Source organism: Pan troglodytes, chromosome 6 (assembly GCF_028858775.2).
Source record: "Pan troglodytes isolate AG18354 chromosome 6, NHGRI_mPanTro3-v2.0_pri, whole genome shotgun sequence".
NCBI lineage: Eukaryota > Metazoa > Chordata > Mammalia > Primates > Hominidae > Pan > Pan troglodytes.
This window is the reverse complement of record NC_072404.2, coordinates 7,418,298-7,437,976: the sequence shown is the minus strand read 5'-3', so window position 1 is coordinate 7,437,976 and position 19,679 is coordinate 7,418,298. Positions and strand designations below refer to the sequence as shown.

Below are 19,679 nucleotides of genomic sequence, written 5' to 3'. Positions count from 1 at the left end.
TCCCCTCGGCGGGCCCGGGGCGGGGAGCAGTGCCTGAAGTGAGTGCGCGCGTCCCCTCGGCGGGCCCGGGTTGGGGAGCAGGGCCTGAAGTGAGTGCGCGCGTCCCCTCGGCGGGCCCGGGGCGGGGAGCAGGGCCTGAAGTGAGTGCGCACGTCCCCTCGGCGGGCCCCCTCGGCGGGCCCGGGGCGGGGAGCAGGGCCTGAAGTGAGTCCGCACGTCCCCTCGGCGGGCCCGGGGCGGGGAGCAGGGCCTGAAGTGAGTGTGCACGTCCCCTCGGCGGGCCCGGGGCGGGGAGCAGGGCCTGAAGTGAGTGTGCACGTCCCTTTGGCGGGCCCGGGATGGGGAGCAGGGCCTGAAGTGAGTGTGCACGTCCCCTCGGCCGGCCCGGGATGGGGAGCAGGGCCTGGTCTTGTTCCGCTGGGGCTGTGTTCCCTGCTGTCTCCTGGGTCGTGCTGCATCAGCATCTTAGCATCTCCTGTTGACTCATGGACCTGACCTTCTGGATCTAAGCCTGCTGCACTTTGTTCTCTTCTCTTTCCCTTGCCGGGAGAGGGGGTGTGGATTGAGGCGGCATCACGGAGGCCAGCAGGGAGGTCCGCAGGCACCCCCAGCTCTCCTGGGCAACGCTTATGCTGCCGACAGGAGTGGGGACCGGGCGGGCTGGGGGTGGTGTGACGCTGGAGGACGTGGCAAGAGAATCCGGCCAGAGATGGGTTAGACAGGATAGAGCCAGGCCCAGTGGGCCAGGTGGGCTTTAACACTGGCCAGTGGGCCAGGTGTGACCCTGCGTGGGATCAGCAGTGGGTGAGCCTCAAGGACAGTTCAGTGCAGGTGGGACGAGAGTCGGCACAGCCTGCCTAGGAGACGCCCAGGGCTCACCACCAGCTGTGCCTGGCAGCATTGGTGCCCACACAGGGCGAGGGCCGATGAGCTCTGGGGCCAGCATACTATCTCACCAGTGAGGGCACCACACCAAGGGCAGTGGCCAAGGTGAAGGGGCGCCCGAGGCTGTGGCATCATAGGGACGGGGAGTGTGTGTGGCCCTGGTATTGTGGGGACCAGGTGTGTGTGTGTGGCGTTGGGATCGGGTACGTGTGGGGCTGTTGCACTGTGAGGACTGGGCATGTGTTTGCCCATGGTTTTGTGGGAACTGGGTGTGTGTCTGCCTGTGTGTTGTGGGGAGTGGGTGCGTGTGTGTCCTGAGGTGGGAGGCACAGCTGCTTCCCCCCACCTCTGAAGGAGCAGACTGACTTTGGGGCCCTGGGGACAGAGCTCAGATTAGAGCAGCCATGGGGAGCTGGGTTTTGGAACACGCCAAAGCCACGTGTGCCTCTGTAGGCAAGAGAGTCCCTGCCCTGCAGGTCTGTCCCTGGATGGGGCGGGCGGAGCCTGCATGGCTGTCAAACTAGGCTGTGCTCCCAGCGTAGGTGGCGTGGAAGGGGAGGTGGCCTGGGAGGAGGCCAGGTTCTGACACCGCTGGCCTTGGCTCTGGTGAGGGCAGGCGTGCAGCCTGCGGAGGACGAGGCAGTGGCTGGACCGCGCCTCTGGGCAGCGCTGCGGCTTCTCTTCTCGGCTCTGACAGCCCCATAGATGTTACCGGGCGCCCTGTGCTCCTGACTGCTGTGCAGCAGAGGCAGCAGCAGCAGCCATAGGGGTTTTACCCTCCTTGACCCTGAGCGTGGCCCACTGGGAGTGAGCCCTTCATGGGGGGCAGGGTGACAAGCTCCCCCGTCTGGCCCTAGCAACTACTCCTACCCGCCGTGCACCCTGACGGATGAGGAGACCCGGACGGAGATGCTGAACCGTGAGCTGCAGACCGCCCAGCGGGAGAAGCAGGAGATCCTGGCCTTCGAGGGGCACCTGGCGGCCGCGTCCACCAAGCAGACCATCACTGAGAGCAGCAGCCTCCTCCTGTCGCAGCTCACCAGCCTGGACCCCCAGTACGCAGCCCGCACAGCCCCGCCCCGCGCCTGCCGTCGGGACCTGTGGGTGGTTGGTGTGGGTGGGACAGAGGCTGAAGGAGCAGGCGGAGCCGACCGCACTGCGGCAGACCCTGAAAGGCCCGTGGAGCCCCGTCCCCACGTCCCTGGCTTACTGCTGTGGGGCCAGGCCTTGGGGACATCCCAGGTCAGGACGGGTTGCCCGTCTCGGGCTGTCGGCCGCCCCTCGAAGCAGGGATGGGAGGAGGAGGGGTTCTGGGGGTGACCCGCTCAGGGCGTGCTGACGCACCGTGTCCCCTGTGACCCTCAGGGGGCCCCCCCGGAGGCCTCCCCCTCACATCCTGGATCAAGTGAAAAGCCTCAACCAGTCCCTCCGCCTCGGGCACCTCTTGTGCCGCAGCCGAAACCCTGACTTCCTCCTGCACATCATCCAGCGGCAGGTGAGTGCCGAGGCTCCAGGAGGTAGAGATGGTGGTCTTAGGAGGCCTGGAACCTTCTGGAGGCCTTGGTGGCCAGAAGAGGGCAGGACACACCTGGATGCGGGGCCCATGAGCTGGCTGCTGCGTGTCGCCCTTTCCGGCTCCGCGGTCACCCGGGGGGCTGGCGGCAGGTGTTGGGCCTGGAAGGTGCTGAGCGGCCGCCACTGTCGCCTGCCCAGGCGTCCTCGCAGTCCATGCCCTGGCTGGCGGACCTGGTACAGTCCAGCGAGGGCTCCCTGGACGTGCTGCCCGTGCAGTGTCTGTGCGAGTTCCTGCTGCACGATGCTGTGGACGATGCTGCTTCCGGGGAGGAGGAGGACGAGGGCGAGAGCAAGGAGCAGAAGGCCAAGAAGCGGCAGGTCAGGGCCGCCCACCCCTCAGCCCCCGCCTCTCACCCCGCACCCGTCAGGGCAACCCATGCCTGAGCCCACCAGCCGCGCACCCCACGTCCTACCCGCCTGGCCTGTCACCTGCACCCCTGAGAGCCCCTTCCTCCCTGCAGAGGCAGCAGAAGCAGCGGCAGCTGCTGGGCCGCCTGCAGGACCTGCTACTGGGCCCGAAGGCTGATGAGCAGACCACGTGTGAGGTGCTGGACTACTTCCTGCGGCGCCTCGGCTCCTCCCAGGTGGCCTCCCGCGTGCTGGCCATGAAGGTGAGGTGGGCGGGTCTTTCTGCGCACGCTCTTCATGTTTAAAATGAGTAGGCTGGGGACCGGGCACGGTGGCTCACGCCTGTCATCCCAGCACTTTGGGAGGCCAAGGCAGGCAGATTACCTGAGGTCAGGAGTTGGAGACCAGCCTGGCCAACATGGTGAAACCCCGTCTCTATTAAAAATAGAAAAAATTAGCTGGGCGTGGTGGAGGGGGCCTGTAATCCCAGGTACTCTGGAGGCTGAGGCAGGAGACTCGCTTGTACCTGGGAGGCGGAGGTTGAGGTGAGCCAAGATTGTGCCATTGTACTCCAGCCTGGGCAACAAGAGTGAAACTCCATCTCAAAAAAAATAAATAAATAAATGAAAAATAAAGAAGTAAAATGAGTAGGCCTGGCGCAGTGGCTTGCTCTTGTCATCCCGGCACTTTGGGAGGCCGAGGTGGGAGCATCACTTGAGTCCAGGAGTTTGAGACCAGCCTGGGCCACACAGGAAGATCCCCTCTCTACAAAAACTGAAAAAATTAGCCGGGTGTGGTGGTGTGTGCCTCTGTTCCCAGCTACTTGGGAAGCTGAGGCAGGAGGATCACTTGAGCCCAGGAGTTTGAGACCAGCCTGGGCAACATAATGATACCCATCTCTACAAAAAATAAAAGATGAGAAAAATGAGCTGGGTATGGCAGCATGCACCTGTGGTCCCAGCCACTTGGGAGGCTGAGATGGGAGAATCACTTGAGGCTGCAGTGAGCTGTGATCACACCACTGCACTCCAGCCTAGGCAACAGAATGAGACCCTGTCTTAAAAAGGAAAAGTAAAAATCAAATGAGTGTTCAGTTCACCCCAACTGTATTTTAAGTTCCTTCCCTGCGTAGGAAGGACGCGCTAGTGAAACGTGAAGGTGGACCCTGCCGCCTGCCCGGTGTTCCTTTCTTGCTGGTGACGGGAGGGTCCAGAGTGGCTTCAGGAACTTGAACAGAAGCATTTAACAGAAAGAGCTCAGTCTCGTTTTTCCCTTATATCTGCGGCCTCTCCCGTGGGAAGCAAGCGCCACATTCTCCTCGGGGCTCTGAGGGCACCATGCGTGTGCTCCCGGGGCCAGGGCGAGACCCTGCCTGCGCTGCCGAAAGCTGGCCCAGCACATGCGTGTCTGCCACAGGGTTTGTCGCTGGTGCTTTCGGAGGGCAGCCTGCGGGACGGGGAGGAGAAGGAGCCCCCCATGGAGGAGGATGCGGGGGACACAGATGTGCTGCAGGGCTATCAGTGGCTGCTGCGGGACCTGCCCCGCCTGCCTCTGTTCGACAGCGTCAGGAGCACCACAGCCCTGGCCCTGCAGCAGGTGAGGGCGCTGACCGGGGCCGCGGCAGGGAAGGATGAGAGGGCCACAGCCCTGCCCTGTTGCCGCTCAGACCACCCTCCCCTCCAGGCAATACACATGGAGACTGATCCCCAGACCATCAGCGCCTACCTGATCTACTTGTCCCAGCACACGCCTGTGGAGGAGCAGGCCCAGCACAGCGACCTGGCCCTGGTGAGGCAGCAGGGTCAGCCAGCAGTGTGGCCCTGGGGAGGGGACGGGGCCAGCCAGCAGTGTGGAGCTGGGGAGCGGACGGGGCCAGCCGGCAGTGTGGCCCTGCGGAGGGGATGGGGCCAGCCAGCAGTGTGGAGCTGGGGAGGGGACGGGGCCAGCCAGCAGTGTGGCCCTGGGGAGGGGACGGGGTCAGCACAGAGACCCTGCCCTGGGGAGGGTAAGGGGCCAGGGGTGCAGTGCCCTGGGCGGGCGGCTTGTTGGGCGGCAGGGAGGCATTGAGGGTGGGAGGGCCATCACGGCTGCTGTGCTGGGGCCTCTATGACCCCGTGGCCACCTGTGTCCGTTCCTTAGTCACCACTCACTCCCTGGAGCCTTTCTACCCAGACCCTGAGGATGCGAAGCCATGGGGATGAGGGTGCCTTGTTCACAGCAGGGTGGAATCTGAGCCATCAGCCCTCTCCCCGACGCCAGGAGGGTTTGGGCTGTGGGCCCAGGTCGCTGGGCACCTGCCCGCTGTCCTCAGCATCTCGGGCTCACATGTGTGGCGCTGACTCCCATCTTCTCTCCTGGGTGCTGTCCTTCTGTGCTGGGCTTCTTCTCACTTTGCACCACGGTTCTCTTGTCCACAACGTGCGCTGTGACCTAGTGAAAGTTGGTGGCCCGAGTCCTCAGGGAATGAGCGATAGGTGAACAGATGGTGGCCGCTGGGCAGAGGGCAGCAGCGTCCGCTTTCAGGGCCTGGTCATTGTCCCTGGCTGTGAGAGTCGTGTCCTCCCTCCCCTCTGGAGAGTCCGACCCAGCTCTGGTCGTCTCCCCTGGCGGCCTGCGGCTGAGTGAGGGTCTGCGGTGCCGCAGGCCCTGCTTATTAAGATCCCAGTGAGAGCGTGCCTGCGACGAGGCCGCCCCAGCTGGCTGGAGAGCAGAGCTGTCTCGGAGCCTCTGACGCCCCCCTGTCCACACACCAGGACGTGGCCCGGCTGGTCGTGGAGCGCTCCACCATCATGTCCCACCTCTTCTCGAAGCTCTCCCCGAGTGCCGCGTCGGACGCCGTGCTGAGCGCTCTGCTGTCCATCTTCTCACGCTACGTGAGGCGCATGCGGCAGAGCAAGGAGGGCGAGGAGGTCTACAGCTGGGTGAGGGCGCACGGCACGCTCGGTGCCGGCTGGGTACCCTCGGCGCTGGCTCAGGGTCCCTGAACCTTACGGCCCGACTCCACCTCCTTTCCCACAGTCGGAGTCTCAGGACCAGGTCTTCCTACGCTGGAGCAGTGGGGAGACAGCCACCATGCACATCCTCGTGGTCCATGCCATGGTGATCCTGCTGACGCTGGGCCCGCCGCGAGGTGAGCCGCCACAGGCCCCGGGAGGGGCAGCTTCGTGCCAGGCGGGCCACGGCCCTGACCACACCCAGCGGCTTCCGCGTCCTTGCCTTGCTTCTGGGCGGGAAGCCCCCCAGCCCTTCCACCCTGTGTCCTGGCTTCTCTCCTAAAGAGGAGGCTGCAGTCCCTCCCGCGTGTCTCTGAGCACTTGGTGGACGTGTGGGAGATCCCCACGTGGTGGGACCTCCCAGCCTGTAGAGCCCTGAGCTGGAGGGCCTGGTACAGCCTGGGGTCAGAGTCCTCACTGCCCCAGCCTAACCGTGCAGGCCTGCGGTGCCTGGGAGGCGGCAAACTCGGGATTTCACCGTGTGGAGGTGCGACATGAGGCTGCCAGGCAAGTGGGTCCTCTCCCCGGGGCCCAGGCGAGTGACCCTGAGGACACTCTGGCCAGCGCAGTGTCTGGAACCCGGCGCCTACCCAGCTGTGCCCTCTGCGGCCGCAGCCTTCCCCTTTACTCCTGGCTGACACCAGGAACTGCTCCCGCGTTCACCCCGTTGTGTCTGTCAGTGGGGGAAGGGGGCGGAACCCTCATGCTGGGGTTCGGGTGGACGTGGGTGGGTGGTGACCCCTGTTGGGAGGCAGATGCAGTCACAGGCGTTGCCCCTGGGAAGGGCAGCCAGGGAAGCTGGCCCTGTGTGGGCCTGGGCCTGTGGGGTTTCCCAGTGGCTTTGTGGAACCAGAGAGCTGGATGGGACCTGGTTCAGCCAAGCAAAGCCCCGAGGGCAGGGGCTGGACAGGGACACGCACACGTCCCCTTGGCCACAACAAAATGGCAGTGATGCTGCTTGCCTTCCTGCGGCATCTGTGAGGATCAAATGCGTGCACCTATGCAAAGCGTCCGCACATAGCAAGTGCTCACCTAGCATGGGAGCCCTGTGCTCCTCCCAAGTCTCAGTTTCCCCCTCGGGAGAGGAGGTGCCTCTAGCCTTGGCACCAGTGGTGCTTGGGGCTGGGCTCCAGCGGGTCTGAAGGCGGCTCACCCGTTGTCCTTCCTGAAGCTGACGACAGCGAGTTCCAGGCGCTGCTGGACATCTGGTTTCCGGAGGAGAAGCCACTGCCCACCGCCTTCCTGGTGGACACGTCGGAGGAGGCGCTGCTGCTTCCTGACTGGCTGAAGCTGCGCATGATCCGTTCTGAGGTGCTCCGCCTGGTGGACGCCGGTACGGCCCAGGCTGGGCTCGGGCGGGGGCTGCTGACTCAGGGGTCCCGGGCCCCTTGCCTGCTCCTTGTGGGCCTGGGCAGCCTCCGGCTGTGGCAGAGGAGAAGACTGGCCGGGTAGCCTCAGGGGATCCTGCAGACCATATGTCCGGGCCACAGCAGGCTGTGCTGGACCCTGGGAGGAGACCTAGGGCAGCCTGTGCTGGCCCCATCCGAGAGGGTCTTACTGTCAGGCTCAGGGGTCTAGAGTGAGAAACAGGTCCTGGATGGAAAAAAGAGAAACCCTCTCCTGGGGTTGGAGAGGAGGAGGGGAAGTGGTGGGGCCTCTGGGTGGGTCCCTGAAGGATTTGGGGGTTGGAGCTGCAGCTGGGGACCCCAGCAAGGACTGAGCAAGGGGCCTGGGCCCACGTAGGTCAGTAGGGCTGGTGCCTGCTCACAGTGAGGAGACATGGGGGGCAGCTTGGTGAGTGAGTGGGGCTGGCTCTGGAAACCCATGACTGCCAAGGGGTCTAGGCTGTTGTGTGCCCCCGGAAGCCACCGATGGCTTCGGGGCAAGAGCGCCCTGAGCACTGAGAGGAGATAGTCACAGCAGCCTGTGTGCAGCTTGGGAAGTGTACTGCGCCGTGCCACCAGAGGCCCTCTGGAGCGCCCACCCACCCCTGGGGATGGGGCCCACACAGCTGCCATCCAGGGTGCAAGGTGGTCCCGACACGCTGCCCCCTTGTGCGGCCCCAGGTCTCAGGTGGGGCTGCCGAGTGTGCACTGCCCCAGGTCTTGGGTGGGGTCACCGAGCCCACGTGGCCCAGGGTCTCAGGTGGGTGGGGTCACTGCGCACAGGCAGCCCCAGGTCTCGGGTGGGGTCCCGAGTGCGCATTGCCCGGGTTTCGGGTGGCGTTACGGAGCGCGTGCACCCTCAGCCCTGCAGGACCTGGAGCCGCAGCAGCTGCTGCTGTTTGTGCAGTCGTTTGGCATCCCCGTGTCCAGCATGAGCAAACTCCTCCAGTTCCTGGACCAGGCAGTGGCCCACGACCCCCAGACTCTGGAGCAGAACATCATGGACAAGAGTAAGATGCCAGGGACCTGCGGAGTGGGTTCACACACGCTGACCGAGCCCCAGCCCGGCCAGGCTTTTGGGGCCTGGGTGCGAGCGGGTGGGTGATCCGAGGTCGGGTGGGTGTGGGTGGCACTCGAGGGCAGGCTTAGAGCTGTGGGTTGGTGAGGCTGGCACAGTCAGGAGGGACCCGAGGCCTGGGCCTGCCCCAACCCTGGGGCCAGGCACCCCCTAGGGCCGTGTTTTGAGCTTGGAGGGAGCTGTTGGGGCCTCAGTGCTGACTGAGCTCACCCAGCTTCTGAAGTCCTTGGGAAGTGCTGGTGACTGTGGGGGCATCTCCAACTCTGGTTTCTGTGGAGAGGGAAGGACCTGCTCCCTGGCCCCTGGCCGCGCCCAGGTGTGACCCTGCTACGGTTTGCAGATTACATGGCCCACCTGGTGGAGGTCCAGCATGAGCGAGGCGCCTCCGGAGGCCAGACTTTCCACTCCTTGCTCACAGCCTCCCTGCCGCCCCGCCGAGGTACTGGGGAGGGGTGGGGCCAGCACAGAGACCCAGCCTGGGGAGGGGTGGGGCCAGCACAGAGACCCAGCCTGGGGAGGGGTGGGGCCACCACAGAGACCCAGCCTGGGGAGGGGGACGGGGCCTGCACAGCCACACAGGGCAGTGCACACTTGCTGATGCCACCTGAGAGGGGCCCCCACAGAAACTCTCAGCCTGTCTTTGGGCAGCGTTTGCCTCTGGCCAGCATGCAGGTTCCTGTTCAGAGTCTTGAGATCCCTGTGGACCTGAGCGAGACCTGGGGTCCTTGGGGAGCACAGCGCCCAGGTCTGAGCTCGTCCTCCTGGGTGACAGTCCCCGGGCAGGACTCGCCATGGCTTGTACAGTTCCCACCGCTGGAAGCAGGTCAGAAAGTGTCCAGCCACTGACAGTTTCCTGTCTCTGCAGACAGCACAGAGGCACCCAAACCAAAGAGCAGCCCAGAGCAGCCCATAGGCCAGGGCCGGATTCGGGTGGGGACCCAGCTCCGGGTGCTGGGCCCTGAGGACGACCTGGCTGGCATGTTCCTCCAGGTAGCGATGCTGCTGCATGTGGGTCTCCACCTGCAGCCCCTCTTCCTGTGTGCAGCCTCCCCTGCCGCCTCGCACGCACAGCGGCCTTTACACGTGTGACCGCCTGACCTTGGCACGCTGCACACGCACAGTGGCCTTTACACACGTGACCACCTGACCCTGGCACGCTGCTTTCACGTAACACCCCCATGCTCTCAGATGGAGGCTGGGCCAACAATGGGGAAGGGGGTCGCCCTGCATCCTCCCTGCCATCCTTGCACACCCCTCTGCGCGGGGCACCCGGTTTGATGTGTGCAGAAGCTGAGGTTGCAGGTCTCGCCTGAGGTCTGGCTGTTGGAGCCAGGGATCCTGCAGGCCTCACCACCTCCTGATGGAGAGCCTGGTGGTCCCTGGGCAGGCTCTGGACGCCTTTGTTCTCTGGGGCAGCTCCTGGGTGTTGGGGTCCCTCACCGCTTCCCATCACAGGTCTCAAGGGCCCTGGGCCCCTCAGGCCACAAGGTGGGGGCTACGAATGAACAGGGACATGATGGGACGCGGTTCTGGCACGGAGCTGCACCGGGCGCTTAGCCTCTCCGCTGCGCTCCTCCTCCTCCTCGGCTTCCTCCTGACACTGGCCTTCCCCGTTCCAGATTTTCCCGCTCAGCCCGGACCCTCGGTGGCAGAGCTCCAGTCCCCGCCCCGTGGCCCTCGCCCTGCAGCAGGCCCTGGGCCAGGAGCTGGCCCGCGTCGTCCAGGGCAGCCCCGAGGTGCCGGGCATCACGGTGCGTGTCCTGCAGGCCCTCGCCACCCTGCTCAGCTCCCCACACGGCGGTGCCCTGGTGATGTCCATGCACCGCAGCCACTTCCTGGCCTGCCCGCTGCTGCGCCAGCTCTGCCAGTACCAGGTACCCGGGCATGGGCCTCTTGAGGGGGAGGAGGGAGGAGGGCAGTGAGGGCTCTGCCTCCCGCAGGACGGCCTGGGTGTCCTGTGACTGCTCCTCTGTGGGTCTTGGGTCTCAGTTTCTAAGTGAGAAAGGACAGTGCCCCAGGGAGTGGCGGCAGGGTCCCCTTTTTCCAGTGAACATTCCCCCGGGACGGGAGGTGGGGGCGGTGCGGCGTCCGCCTGTTCGCACCACCCAGGCTCGGCGCTCCTGCCTTGCTTTCCCTATCTGCTGGTACCTAGGACTGTGTTTTACTTGTGTGTCTGTGTTTATTTTTTCCTTTGAACCGCGTGGGAGCCCTCACCAGCTGGGGGGTTTTGAAAGGGTCTCTGTGAGGTCGTCTGGGCCCGTGCAGGGGAGGCACCGTTTCAGACAGGAGGCGGGATGAGGTTGGCCCAGGCTCCAAGTGCCGGTCGCAGCAGGTCTCAGCAGCCTCATGGGCCCTGCTCTGGGCCTCGGGTGCCGGGTCCCCGTGTGTCCTCTGCCAGGGTAGCCACGTGCTACTTTGTCCCCGCAGCGCTGTGTGCCACAGGACACCGGCTTCTCCTCGCTCTTCCTGAAGGTGCTCCTGCAGATGCTGCAGTGGCTGGACAGCCCTGGCGTGGAGGGCGGGCCCCTGCGGGCACAGCTCAGGATGCTTGCCAGCCAGGCCTCAGCCGGGCGCAGGCTCAGCGATGGTGAGGACCGTGCCGGGCTGGCAGACGGCTGGGGGGCACTGGACGGGGGCTCACCCAGAGTGGCCAAGCTGCCTGGCACCCCGAGGCCTGGACAGTGGCTTGGGGGGTGGGTACCCGCGTGGGCCCAGGGGAGCCCTTCCACCGTGGGGCCTCCCTGGATGGGGTACACCGATGGGGTGAGGGCTGGAGCCACAGGGCACTCACACAGACCTCCCACAGTGCGAGGGGGGCTCCTGCGCCTGGCCGAGGCCCTGGCCTTCCGTCAGGACCTGGAGGTGGTCAGCTCCACCGTCCGTGCCGTCATCGCCACCCTGAGGTCTGGGGAGCAGTGCAGCGTGGAACCGGAGCTGATCAGCAAAGGTACCTTCCTGGCACCGTCCTCTTGGGCCACGGGGGCCCTGGGAAGACCCAAACCTGAGGCTCCTTCTTGCTGCCCAGTGGGGGACGGACAGTGTCTGCTCAGCACTGTCCCCGGAAAGTGCCCACAGAGGTCCCCTCCCAGATGGCTCAGGGCGGGGCCTCTTGAGAATGAGTTGGAGCTTCCTTCTTGGGGGGCCCCCGATCACTGCTGCACCCAGCAAAGTGAGCCCCAGCCCCAGCCGCACTCTCCTCTCCGGCCCCGGCCGCACTCTCCTCTCCGGCCCCGGCCGCACTCTGGCCCCAGCTGGGCTCTGCTCTTGTGTCCCACACGTGCTCACCCCACACCCCACCCTGGCTAGCCCACACCCACTCAGCGGCCCCCATCCGACCTGGGAGTGACCCACATGTCTCTTTGTCCCTTGCGCAGTCCTCCGGGGGCTGATCGAGGTGAGGTCCCCCCACCTGGAGGAGCTGCTGACTGCACTCTTCTCTGCCACTGCGGATGCTGCCTCCCCGTTTCCAGCCTGTAAGCCCGTTGTGGTGGTGAGCTCCCTGCTGCTGCAGGAGGAGGAGCCCCTGGCGGGGGGGAAGCCGGGTGCGGATGGCGGCAGGTGAGCTGGGGTGCTGCACACGGCCAGGGTGGGCAGGCGGGTGGCACCAGCCCTTCGCTGAGCCACCTTCTCCCTGCAGCCTGGAGGCTGTGCGGCTGGGGCCCTCGTCAGGCCTCCTAGTGGACTGGCTGGAGATGCTGGACCCCGAGGTGGTCAGCAGCTGCCCCGACCTGCAGCTCAGGCTGCTCTTCTCCCGGAGGAAGGTGAGTGGCACCCAGCTTCAGCACGGGGACCCACCCCAGGGTAAAGGCTCTTCCTCACCTGAAGTGCAGCAGCCTTGGCCTGGGCGAGCCTTGCAGGGGCCCCAGCACCCCCCCTGCTCTCAGGCCATGTGTCCATGTAGCAACCCAGAGGAAGGGTAGGTCCTCCAATGGCCCTAGCAGAACCCAGGCCAGGGTCACAGCCACCTGTGGACCAGCACTGTGACCAGCCAGATGTGGGGATGGGGTGGGTGGATGGGGTGGGGTCGGCCCTGCCAAACCCTGTAGATCATGTAGGGGCCTCCATCTTCCCAAAGGGAATGGGGCTGTGGCCAGGAGAAGGGAGGGCAGGTGCTGGGCTCCCCACAACCTCCAGGGAGGCTGCATGGAGCCCCGGGCACCTCCGCTCTGCGGCATGGCTCCCGTGGGAAGAGGCGGGGAGATGCAGCGCAGCCACCAGGAGCGGCCCTCCAGCACCACATGACGGGGCCGGTGTCACCGGCAGCACCCCAAGCCTCGGCTCTCTGAGTGGCTCATTGGGGAAGCTGTCAGCTGACCTCAGCAGAGCCTGCCATTGGCCCAGGTGAGGCCATCCGGGCTTCTTCCTCCCTCCCCAGGGCAAAGGTCAGGCCCAGGTGCCCTCGTTCCGTCCCTACCTCCTGACCCTCTTCACGCATCAGTCCAGCTGGCCCACGCTGCACCAGTGCATCCGAGTCCTGCTGGGCAAGAGCCGGGAGCAGAGGTGGGCGCCTCCCTGTCCCCAACCTGGGCTGCGCGCATACTGGCCTTCACCAGAAATCTCCCAGCGCCGGCTCTGACTGGTATCTCCCATGCTGAGACGAGATACCTCGTGCTCTGGAACCTTTGCCTCCCCACAGGTTCGACCCCTCTGCCTCTCTGGACTTCCTCTGGGCCTGCATCCACGTTCCTCGCATCTGGCAGGGGCGGGACCAGCGCACCCCGCAGGCAGGTCTTGGGAGGGTGGCCCATCCGGGAGAGGGGGTGGTGCTCCGGGGCTGATGCAGGCACCCGTTACAGAAGCGGCGGGAGGAGCTGGTGCTGCGGGTCCAGGGCCCGGAGCTCATCAGCCTGGTGGAGCTGATCCTGGCCGAGGCGGAGACACGGAGCCAGGACGGGGACACGGCTGCCTGCAGCCTCATCCAGGCCCGGCTGCCCCTGCTGCTCAGCTGCTGCCGTGGGGACGATGAGAGTGTCAGGAAGGTGACGGAGCACCTGTCAGGCTGCATCCAGCAGTGGGGAGACAGGTGCTCAGGCCCCCCGGCCCCAGATGCTGCCTGGGAGTGAGCCATGGAGGGGGTCGAGGTCCAGCCCTGAGTGGGTTCCCATCACGCCTGGTCCCGTCCACCCACCCCTGTCACTGGGGCCCCATCCGCCTGGTGAGCCCTGCTCCACCTCTTCCAGTGTTCTGGGCAGGCGCTGCCGAGACCTTCTCCTGCAGCTCTACCTACAGCGGCCGGAGCTGCGGGTGCCCGTGCCTGAGGTCCTACTGCACAGCGAAGGGGCTGCCAGCAGCAGCGTCTGCAAGGTGAGGGTACAACTCTGCCGCTCCCCGCCACCGTCCCAGGTGCCCTGGCCGGGCAGGGAGGGAGGGCGGAGGCCACAGTGTGCATGGCCATCGCCGGCTACCCCTCTTGCCCCTTCCCGGTCCGCGCCGCCCTGTGGCCCTGTGGGTTTGTCTGCGTTGAGTTTTACACCGAGGGAGCCTGTGGGTGCTCTGCTCGCACAGTCCGGAGAGTCGTGGTGTTGTGGGCACTGGGTGGCCCGCCATTGTGTGGATCGGCCGTTGGTTTATCTGTTCACCTGCTGGTGGACGTGGGGTCACGTTCAGTTTGGGGCAGTGACAGCTGCTGGGGACTCGTGCCCGGGTCTTGGTGAACGGCTGCATCTGTTCCTCTCCAGTGACCCTGGTGGGGAGAGCTGGGCCTCCCGTACCCGCTTCCCCACCACAGGCCGGAACCTGCAGCCTGTCTTCTGCTGGTACCACAGAGGGCAGCTGACTTTTTCTAATCATTTCTGCTTGTGGTTTTTTTCACTTATATGTCATTTTATTCGTTGAAATCACACTTGATGTGCAGTTTCGTGGAGGGTTTTTGAGGCAGGGTGTCTGTTGCCAAGGCTGGAGTGCAGCGGTACCATCATAGCTCACTGCAGCCTCAACCCCCTGTGCTCAAGTGAGCCTCCCACCTCAGCCTCCCGAGTAGCTGGGATCACAGGCACGTGCCACCACACCCAGTTACTCTTTTTGTATTTTTGAAAATAGAGAGGGGTCTCATTGCCCAGGCTAGTCTTGAACTCCTGGGCTCTGGTGATCTTCCTGCCATGGCCTCAGAGTGCTGGGATGACAGGCGTGAGCCACCGCGCCTGCCTGGCCGATGTGTAGTTTTGGCTTGTTTCCCGCTCATTGTATCATTTGGTGTGGAGCTTTGCTTTTATTCTGTGTGTGGGGTTTTCCCAGAGGCTGGCTGTGGCCTGCCTGCCCTCCCGAGGTGCTCATGGAAGCCGTAAGGAGCCAGTTCCTCTGCTCATGGCGTGCCACGCGGTGGATCGCGGCCACAGCTGGCGGCCAGGCTGAGTGTGGGTGGGCAAGTGAGGGGAGCCAGCGGCCCCAGCCTCAGAGCGCCCCTCCCTGCAGCTGGACGGACTCATCCACCGCTTCATCACGCTCCTTGCGGACACCAGCGACTCCCGGGCGTTGGAGAACCGAGGGGCGGATGCCAGCATGGCCTGCCGGAAGCTGGCGGTGGCGCACCCGCTGCTGCTGCTCAGGTGCTGTCCCAGAAGCCCTGCCCTCGCCAGACGCTGGTTTAACCAGGGGGGTCTGCGGCTCTCCAGCCTGGGCAACAAGAGCGAAACTCCGTTTCAAACAAAAAACAACAAAAAAAAGCATGTTCCCATGGGCTGAGGTTGACCGAGGGAAGTCAGAGACCTGAGCTGGGCCTCAGGTGGGAGGAGCTGGGTGGGCCTCAGAGAGGCGCGATCTCATCCCCACCTCCTAGGGCAGGGGGGTGGTGTTAGGGGGCAGCGCGGGGTCTGGCTCCCGGGGCAGGCAGTGGGGCCTTCCTGGGGACGTGTGCCAGGTGAGCCCGCCGGCCGGGGCTGACTGGGCCCTCACCGCGCCCGCAGGCACCTGCCCATGATCGCGGCGCTCCTGCACGGCCGCACCCACCTCAACTTCCAGGAGTTCCGGCAGCAGAACCACCTGAGCTGCTTCCTGCACGTGCTGGGCCTGCTGGAGCTGCTGCAGCCGCACGTGTTCCGCAGCGAGCACCAGGGGGCGCTGTGGGACTGCCTTCTGTCCTTCATCCGCCTGCTGCTGGTGTGTGCTCCCGCCGCCCGCCCTCGCGCTCCCTTCCACTCCCTCCGCCCTGGCCCAGGCCTGCCTCACTCACCCGCGGAGGGACTGGGAGGACCTCTGCAGCCAGGGCCCAGGCCAGACCACCTGCCCTGGGGACCAGCTCCCACCCTGGGAAGCCCCTGGCTGCTGCCCCTCATGTGCCTGGGGGGCCCACGTCCTTCAGAAGCCCAGCCCAGACCCTCCGTGCTGTTCTCTGCGTGTCGCTTGTGCTACCTCGAGTCCCTCATCCATCTGGGCACATGCCCCAGACAGCCATGTCCACACCCTGACGGGCCATGCCGGCCACCCTTGGGCCTGTGGCGCCCCAGTGGTTGGCAGAGGGGGCTCGTTGGCTGTGGGGTCCATGCCCTGAGGCTCTGGGAGCAGATGGGAGCACAGGCTCTGTTTTGGCCCTGTGGGGCAGAGCAGCTTGAGGGTGCCGCTTTTGCTTTGCAGAATTACAGGAAGTCCTCCCGCCATCTGGCTGCCTTCATCAACAAGTTTGTGCAGTTCATCCATAAGTACATTACCTACAATGCCCCAGCAGCCATCTCCTTCCTGCAGAAGCACGCCGACCCGCTCCAGTGAGTGCCCACGGGCTGCAGGGAAGCCTCGGGCCTCCGGCGAGGGTCCAGCGGGGTCTGGAGAATGTTCCTGGGAAGGCCGTGTCGTGTCAGATATGCTGCTCCTGAGGCCGGGGAGGGCTGCTGAGCGTGGTGCTCATCCCAGGGCGCAGAGGCCGCCCCACCCTGTGCCGAAGCCGTCTGAACCCACCCCTGCAGCTCTCTGTCCCGTTCCACGCACATGTGGCTTCCCCGCCCGGCCCTCCCCCTGAGCGTCCTGGCCTCTCCTGCATGCCTGTGTCCACGCGCTCCCATGCCACCCTAGTTTGACCCCTGACCCAGCCTTCCGCCTGCCAGCGTCTTCCTCCCAGGTGAAAGCATCTTCTCTCCCCAGTGACCTGTCCTTCGACAACAGTGACCTGGTGATGCTGAAATCCCTCCTTGCAGGACTCAGCCTGCCCAGCAGGGACGACAGGACCGACCGAGGCCTGGACGAAGAGGGCGAGGGTGAGTGGGGCTGCCAGGGGCTGCTGGAAGCAGCTGCGGAACAGTCCTACAGGGCCTGGTTTTCCCAGCTGCACAGCCAGCCCTGGGCCGTCCGAGGCGTCCCGATGGGGGCTGTGTGAGCCTAGGACCTTGCTGGCTCCCCCTGGCCCACCTCAAGGGGACGAAGCACTGACTGGTGCCTGACAGAGCATCAGCACACCTGCCCCCCGGCACATCGCCCCGCCCCTGGCACATCCACCATCCACCAGCACTTGTCCGAGGTGTCCCTCCCCAGGAATCCTCCCCTGGTCCTACTGGGCAAGGCTTGTCCTTGGTTTTTCCCTGCCTGAGGTGACACGGCACCGCAGCACGTCTCTCCTGTGCCGCCGGAAGAGTGCCAGGCCCGGGTCCCAAGGGGCCATCCTGTCTTGTGCCCAGTGGGTCCTGGCCCACATTGCAAGAAACCCAGCAGGGAGAGACTCGCAGAGGTGCATGCGCCGGATCCAAAGGCAGCTCCTGGCTCCTGGCTCCACCCCATTTGTGGAGCGCTGCTGTGTGTGGGCAACTTGGGAGCCTGGGCAGTGGCCGCTGTGCTCTCGGGAGGGCAGGTCCTGGTGCCTCTGTGTGGCACGTCCTGCCGCTCCCGCCCTCCTGCAGCACTGCCACTGTCTTCCAGAGGAGAGCTCAGCCGGCTCCTTGCCCCTGGTCAGCGTCTCCCTGTTCACCCCTCTGACCGCGGCCGAGATGGCCCCCTACATGAAGCGGCTTTCCCGGGGCCAAACGGTGGAGGGTGAGTCAGGCCCTGCTTCACCCACGCCAGGTCAGCGCCCTGGGTCCCATGGGGCTGCGGGCAGCAGCCAGCAGCCATCTGGGCACTGACTTTGGCGTGAGTCTGGCCCACGCTGGGCTGTGGGTGGGTGGGCTGTTCCTCACAGTGGGGAGCACCCCCAGAGAGGGCCTTAGAAACTCAGGGGCCCAGGGGAGCTGGAGGTGGCTGCTCTGCTTCAGGTACAGCAAAAAGCAGGGGAGCCCCCTAAGGTGGTGGGGGTACAGCAGGCGGGTGGGCAGGACCAGCGGGTGGGCAGGACTGGTGGCCGCCGTCAGAGGACAGCCAAGGCTGGGCGGCCCGGATGGAGTCGGGCCGTGGGGACACTTGGTGCTAAGAGCACCCTGGATATGGGGCTGCCGTGAGGGGTCAACCCCTCTCCTTGGAGGCCACTAGTAGGGGCAGGGCCGGGCATTTGTGGAGCTTGGGGGCAGGTGACTGCCCGGGGCGTCACTGGGCTCATGCTTTCCAGTGCTTTCTGTCCTGTGGTGCTCGGGGCCTTGCCCCCTCTGGGTGGCTGGGGTGGGGTGGGCAGAGGTCTGCCTGGGCCCTTCAGCTCTGGCCTGGTCCTCTCTCTGTGTCAGATCTGCTGGAGGTTCTGAGTGACATAGACGAGATGTCCCGGCGGAGACCCGAGATCCTGAGCTTCTTCTCGGTGAGCTGGATGGGGCTGAGGGAGAGCTGGGAGGAGGCACTCCCTTGGGGAACCCCAGCAGGGCCACCACCCCAACATGGCGTGCCCGCGCTGAGCCCCAGGGAGTCCTCTGAGGCTGGGCTTCGGGTGGGGGCCCCAGCCCGGGTGTTCACAGTCAAGCCACCGCCAGAGCAGGCCCGCCTTCAGCCCCGGGCTGGGACCGGCCAGTGGCACGTGCGTCCTGCCTTCTGGATAGGGGACTAGGGTCCCTGCCGTTGCCGCCAACCATCACGAGACCAAGAGGTGAAGGGGCCTTGATGGGGGCTGGACCCCCTGGTCACACACCTCCCACCTTTCCCCCCGGTCAGACCAACCTGCAGCGGCTGATGAGCTCGGCCGAGGAGTGTTGCCGCAACCTTGCCTTCAGCCTGGCCCTGCGCTCCATGCAGAGCAGCCCCAGGTGAGGCCACCGCCGGCCCTGCGCTCCATGCAGAGCAGCCCCAGGTGAGGCCACCGCCTGGCCCTGCGCTCCATGCAGAGCAGCCCCAGGTGAGGCCACCGCCTGGCCCTGCGCTCCATGCAGAGCAGCCCCAGGTGAGGCCACCGCCTGGCCCTGCGCTCCATGCAGAGCAGCCCCAGGTGAGGCCACCGCCTGGCCCTGCGCTCCATGCAGAGCAGCCCCAGGTGAGGCCACCGCCGGCCTCTGTCCCGCCGCCACCGCTGGGCCCTGCTAACCCAGGCCACCGCTTGACCCGCCTGGTGGCCAGACCAGGCTTCCAGGTGGCTCAGCTCGCCCTGTCGGGTGGGGGTCTGGCGTGGGCACAGGGCGGAGGTTGCCACTGAAGTGCGTGGGTCTTTCAGCATTGCAGCCGCTTTCCTGCCCACGTTCATGTACTGCCTGGGCAGCCAGGACTTTGAGGTGGTGCAGACGGCCCTCCGGAACCTGCCCGAGTACGCTCTCCTGTGCCAAGGTGAGGACTGGCCCCCGCCCGGGGCCCTGGCAGTCCTCGGGGAGGCCGGAGGCGCGTCCCCCGAGGGCTGGCTCTTGGGAGTCCCGAGGTCTGGTCACTGCGGCCAGGATGTTGTGGCCAGCGTGACGTGCAGGGCCCCGTCTCCCCCACAGAGCACGCGGCTGTGCTGCTGCACCGGGCCTTCCTGGTGGGCATGTACGGCCAGATGGACCCCAGCGCGCAGATCTCCGAGGCCCTGAGGATCCTGCATATGGAGGCCGTGATGTGAGCCTGTGGCAGCCGACCCCCGTCCCAAGCCCCGGCCCGTCCCGTCCCCGGGGATCCTTGAGGCAAAGCCCAGGAAGCGTGGGCGTTGCTGGTCTGTCCGAGTAGGTGAGGGCGCCGAGCCCTGAGGCCAGGCAGGCCCAGGAGCAATACTCCGAGCCCTGGGGTGGCTCCGGGCCGGCCGCCGGCATCAGGGGCCGTCCACCAAGCCCTCATTCACCTTCTGGGCCACAGCCCTGCCGCAGAGCGGCGGATCCCACCGGGCATGGCCTGGGCTGGTTTTGAATGAAACGACCTGAACTGTCTGTGTACTCTCTGGTGTCCCGTGTCGCCTTCTGGCCAGTGAGAGCCTCGAGGACCCTGGCCTTGGCTTCCCAGCCCCACAGTGCAGGGAGTTGAGCAGGGTCCTGGGTGGTGGAGACCAGGGCCAGGCTGGGCTCTCCCTTGGGCCAGCAGTTCCCGCAGGTGTTGAGGGTCGGGGGATGCTGCCCGCTTGGCCGCCCCCACCCCGCGTCATGGTCTCCCTGTCGAGTGCCGGCCCTGGGCCCTGCCTGGCCT

At 65.7% G+C, this 19,679-nt stretch overlaps 1 protein-coding gene across 4 annotated transcripts in view; it reads left to right on the top strand.

Annotated features, from left to right (window-relative positions):
* INTS1 (integrator complex subunit 1) overlaps positions 1 to 19,426 on the top strand; it is a 39,767-nt gene extending 20,341 nt beyond the window's left edge. For 3 of the 4 annotated variants that reach the window (XM_063815147.1, XM_016956991.4, XM_016956990.3), the window contains 30 exons: positions 1,743 to 1,940; positions 2,251 to 2,380; positions 2,599 to 2,778; positions 2,922 to 3,071; positions 4,225 to 4,404; positions 4,492 to 4,596; positions 5,562 to 5,729; positions 5,827 to 5,938; positions 6,973 to 7,134; positions 8,050 to 8,196; positions 8,605 to 8,703; positions 9,130 to 9,254; positions 9,884 to 10,138; positions 10,692 to 10,851; positions 11,071 to 11,211; positions 11,639 to 11,822; positions 11,902 to 12,025; positions 12,640 to 12,764; positions 12,901 to 12,988; positions 13,061 to 13,287; positions 13,445 to 13,568; positions 14,676 to 14,809; positions 15,167 to 15,359; positions 15,834 to 15,961; positions 16,335 to 16,447; positions 17,103 to 17,216; positions 17,837 to 17,907; positions 18,255 to 18,346; positions 18,748 to 18,857; positions 19,010 to 19,426. In XM_063815147.1, coding sequence (XP_063671217.1) covers positions 1,743 to 1,940; positions 2,251 to 2,380; positions 2,599 to 2,778; positions 2,922 to 3,071; positions 4,225 to 4,404; positions 4,492 to 4,596; positions 5,562 to 5,729; positions 5,827 to 5,938; positions 6,973 to 7,134; positions 8,050 to 8,196; positions 8,605 to 8,703; positions 9,130 to 9,254; positions 9,884 to 10,138; positions 10,692 to 10,851; positions 11,071 to 11,211; positions 11,639 to 11,822; positions 11,902 to 12,025; positions 12,640 to 12,764; positions 12,901 to 12,988; positions 13,061 to 13,287; positions 13,445 to 13,568; positions 14,676 to 14,809; positions 15,167 to 15,359; positions 15,834 to 15,961; positions 16,335 to 16,447; positions 17,103 to 17,216; positions 17,837 to 17,907; positions 18,255 to 18,346; positions 18,748 to 18,857; positions 19,010 to 19,125 — 4,255 coding nt within the window. In that variant the 3' untranslated portion in view covers positions 19,126 to 19,426. Of the gene's footprint in view, positions 1 to 1,742; positions 1,941 to 2,250; positions 2,381 to 2,598; positions 2,779 to 2,921; positions 3,072 to 4,224; positions 4,405 to 4,491; positions 4,597 to 5,561; positions 5,730 to 5,826; positions 5,939 to 6,972; positions 7,135 to 8,049; positions 8,197 to 8,604; positions 8,704 to 9,129; positions 9,255 to 9,883; positions 10,139 to 10,691; positions 10,852 to 11,070; positions 11,212 to 11,638; positions 11,823 to 11,901; positions 12,026 to 12,639; positions 12,765 to 12,900; positions 12,989 to 13,060; positions 13,288 to 13,444; positions 13,569 to 14,675; positions 14,810 to 15,166; positions 15,360 to 15,833; positions 15,962 to 16,334; positions 16,448 to 17,102; positions 17,217 to 17,836; positions 17,908 to 18,254; positions 18,347 to 18,435; positions 18,481 to 18,747; positions 18,858 to 19,009 lie in introns of those variants that run through there. The other variant, XM_063815148.1, reaches the window with a different exon arrangement.
* The last annotated feature ends 253 nt before the right edge of the window (positions 19,427 to 19,679 follow it).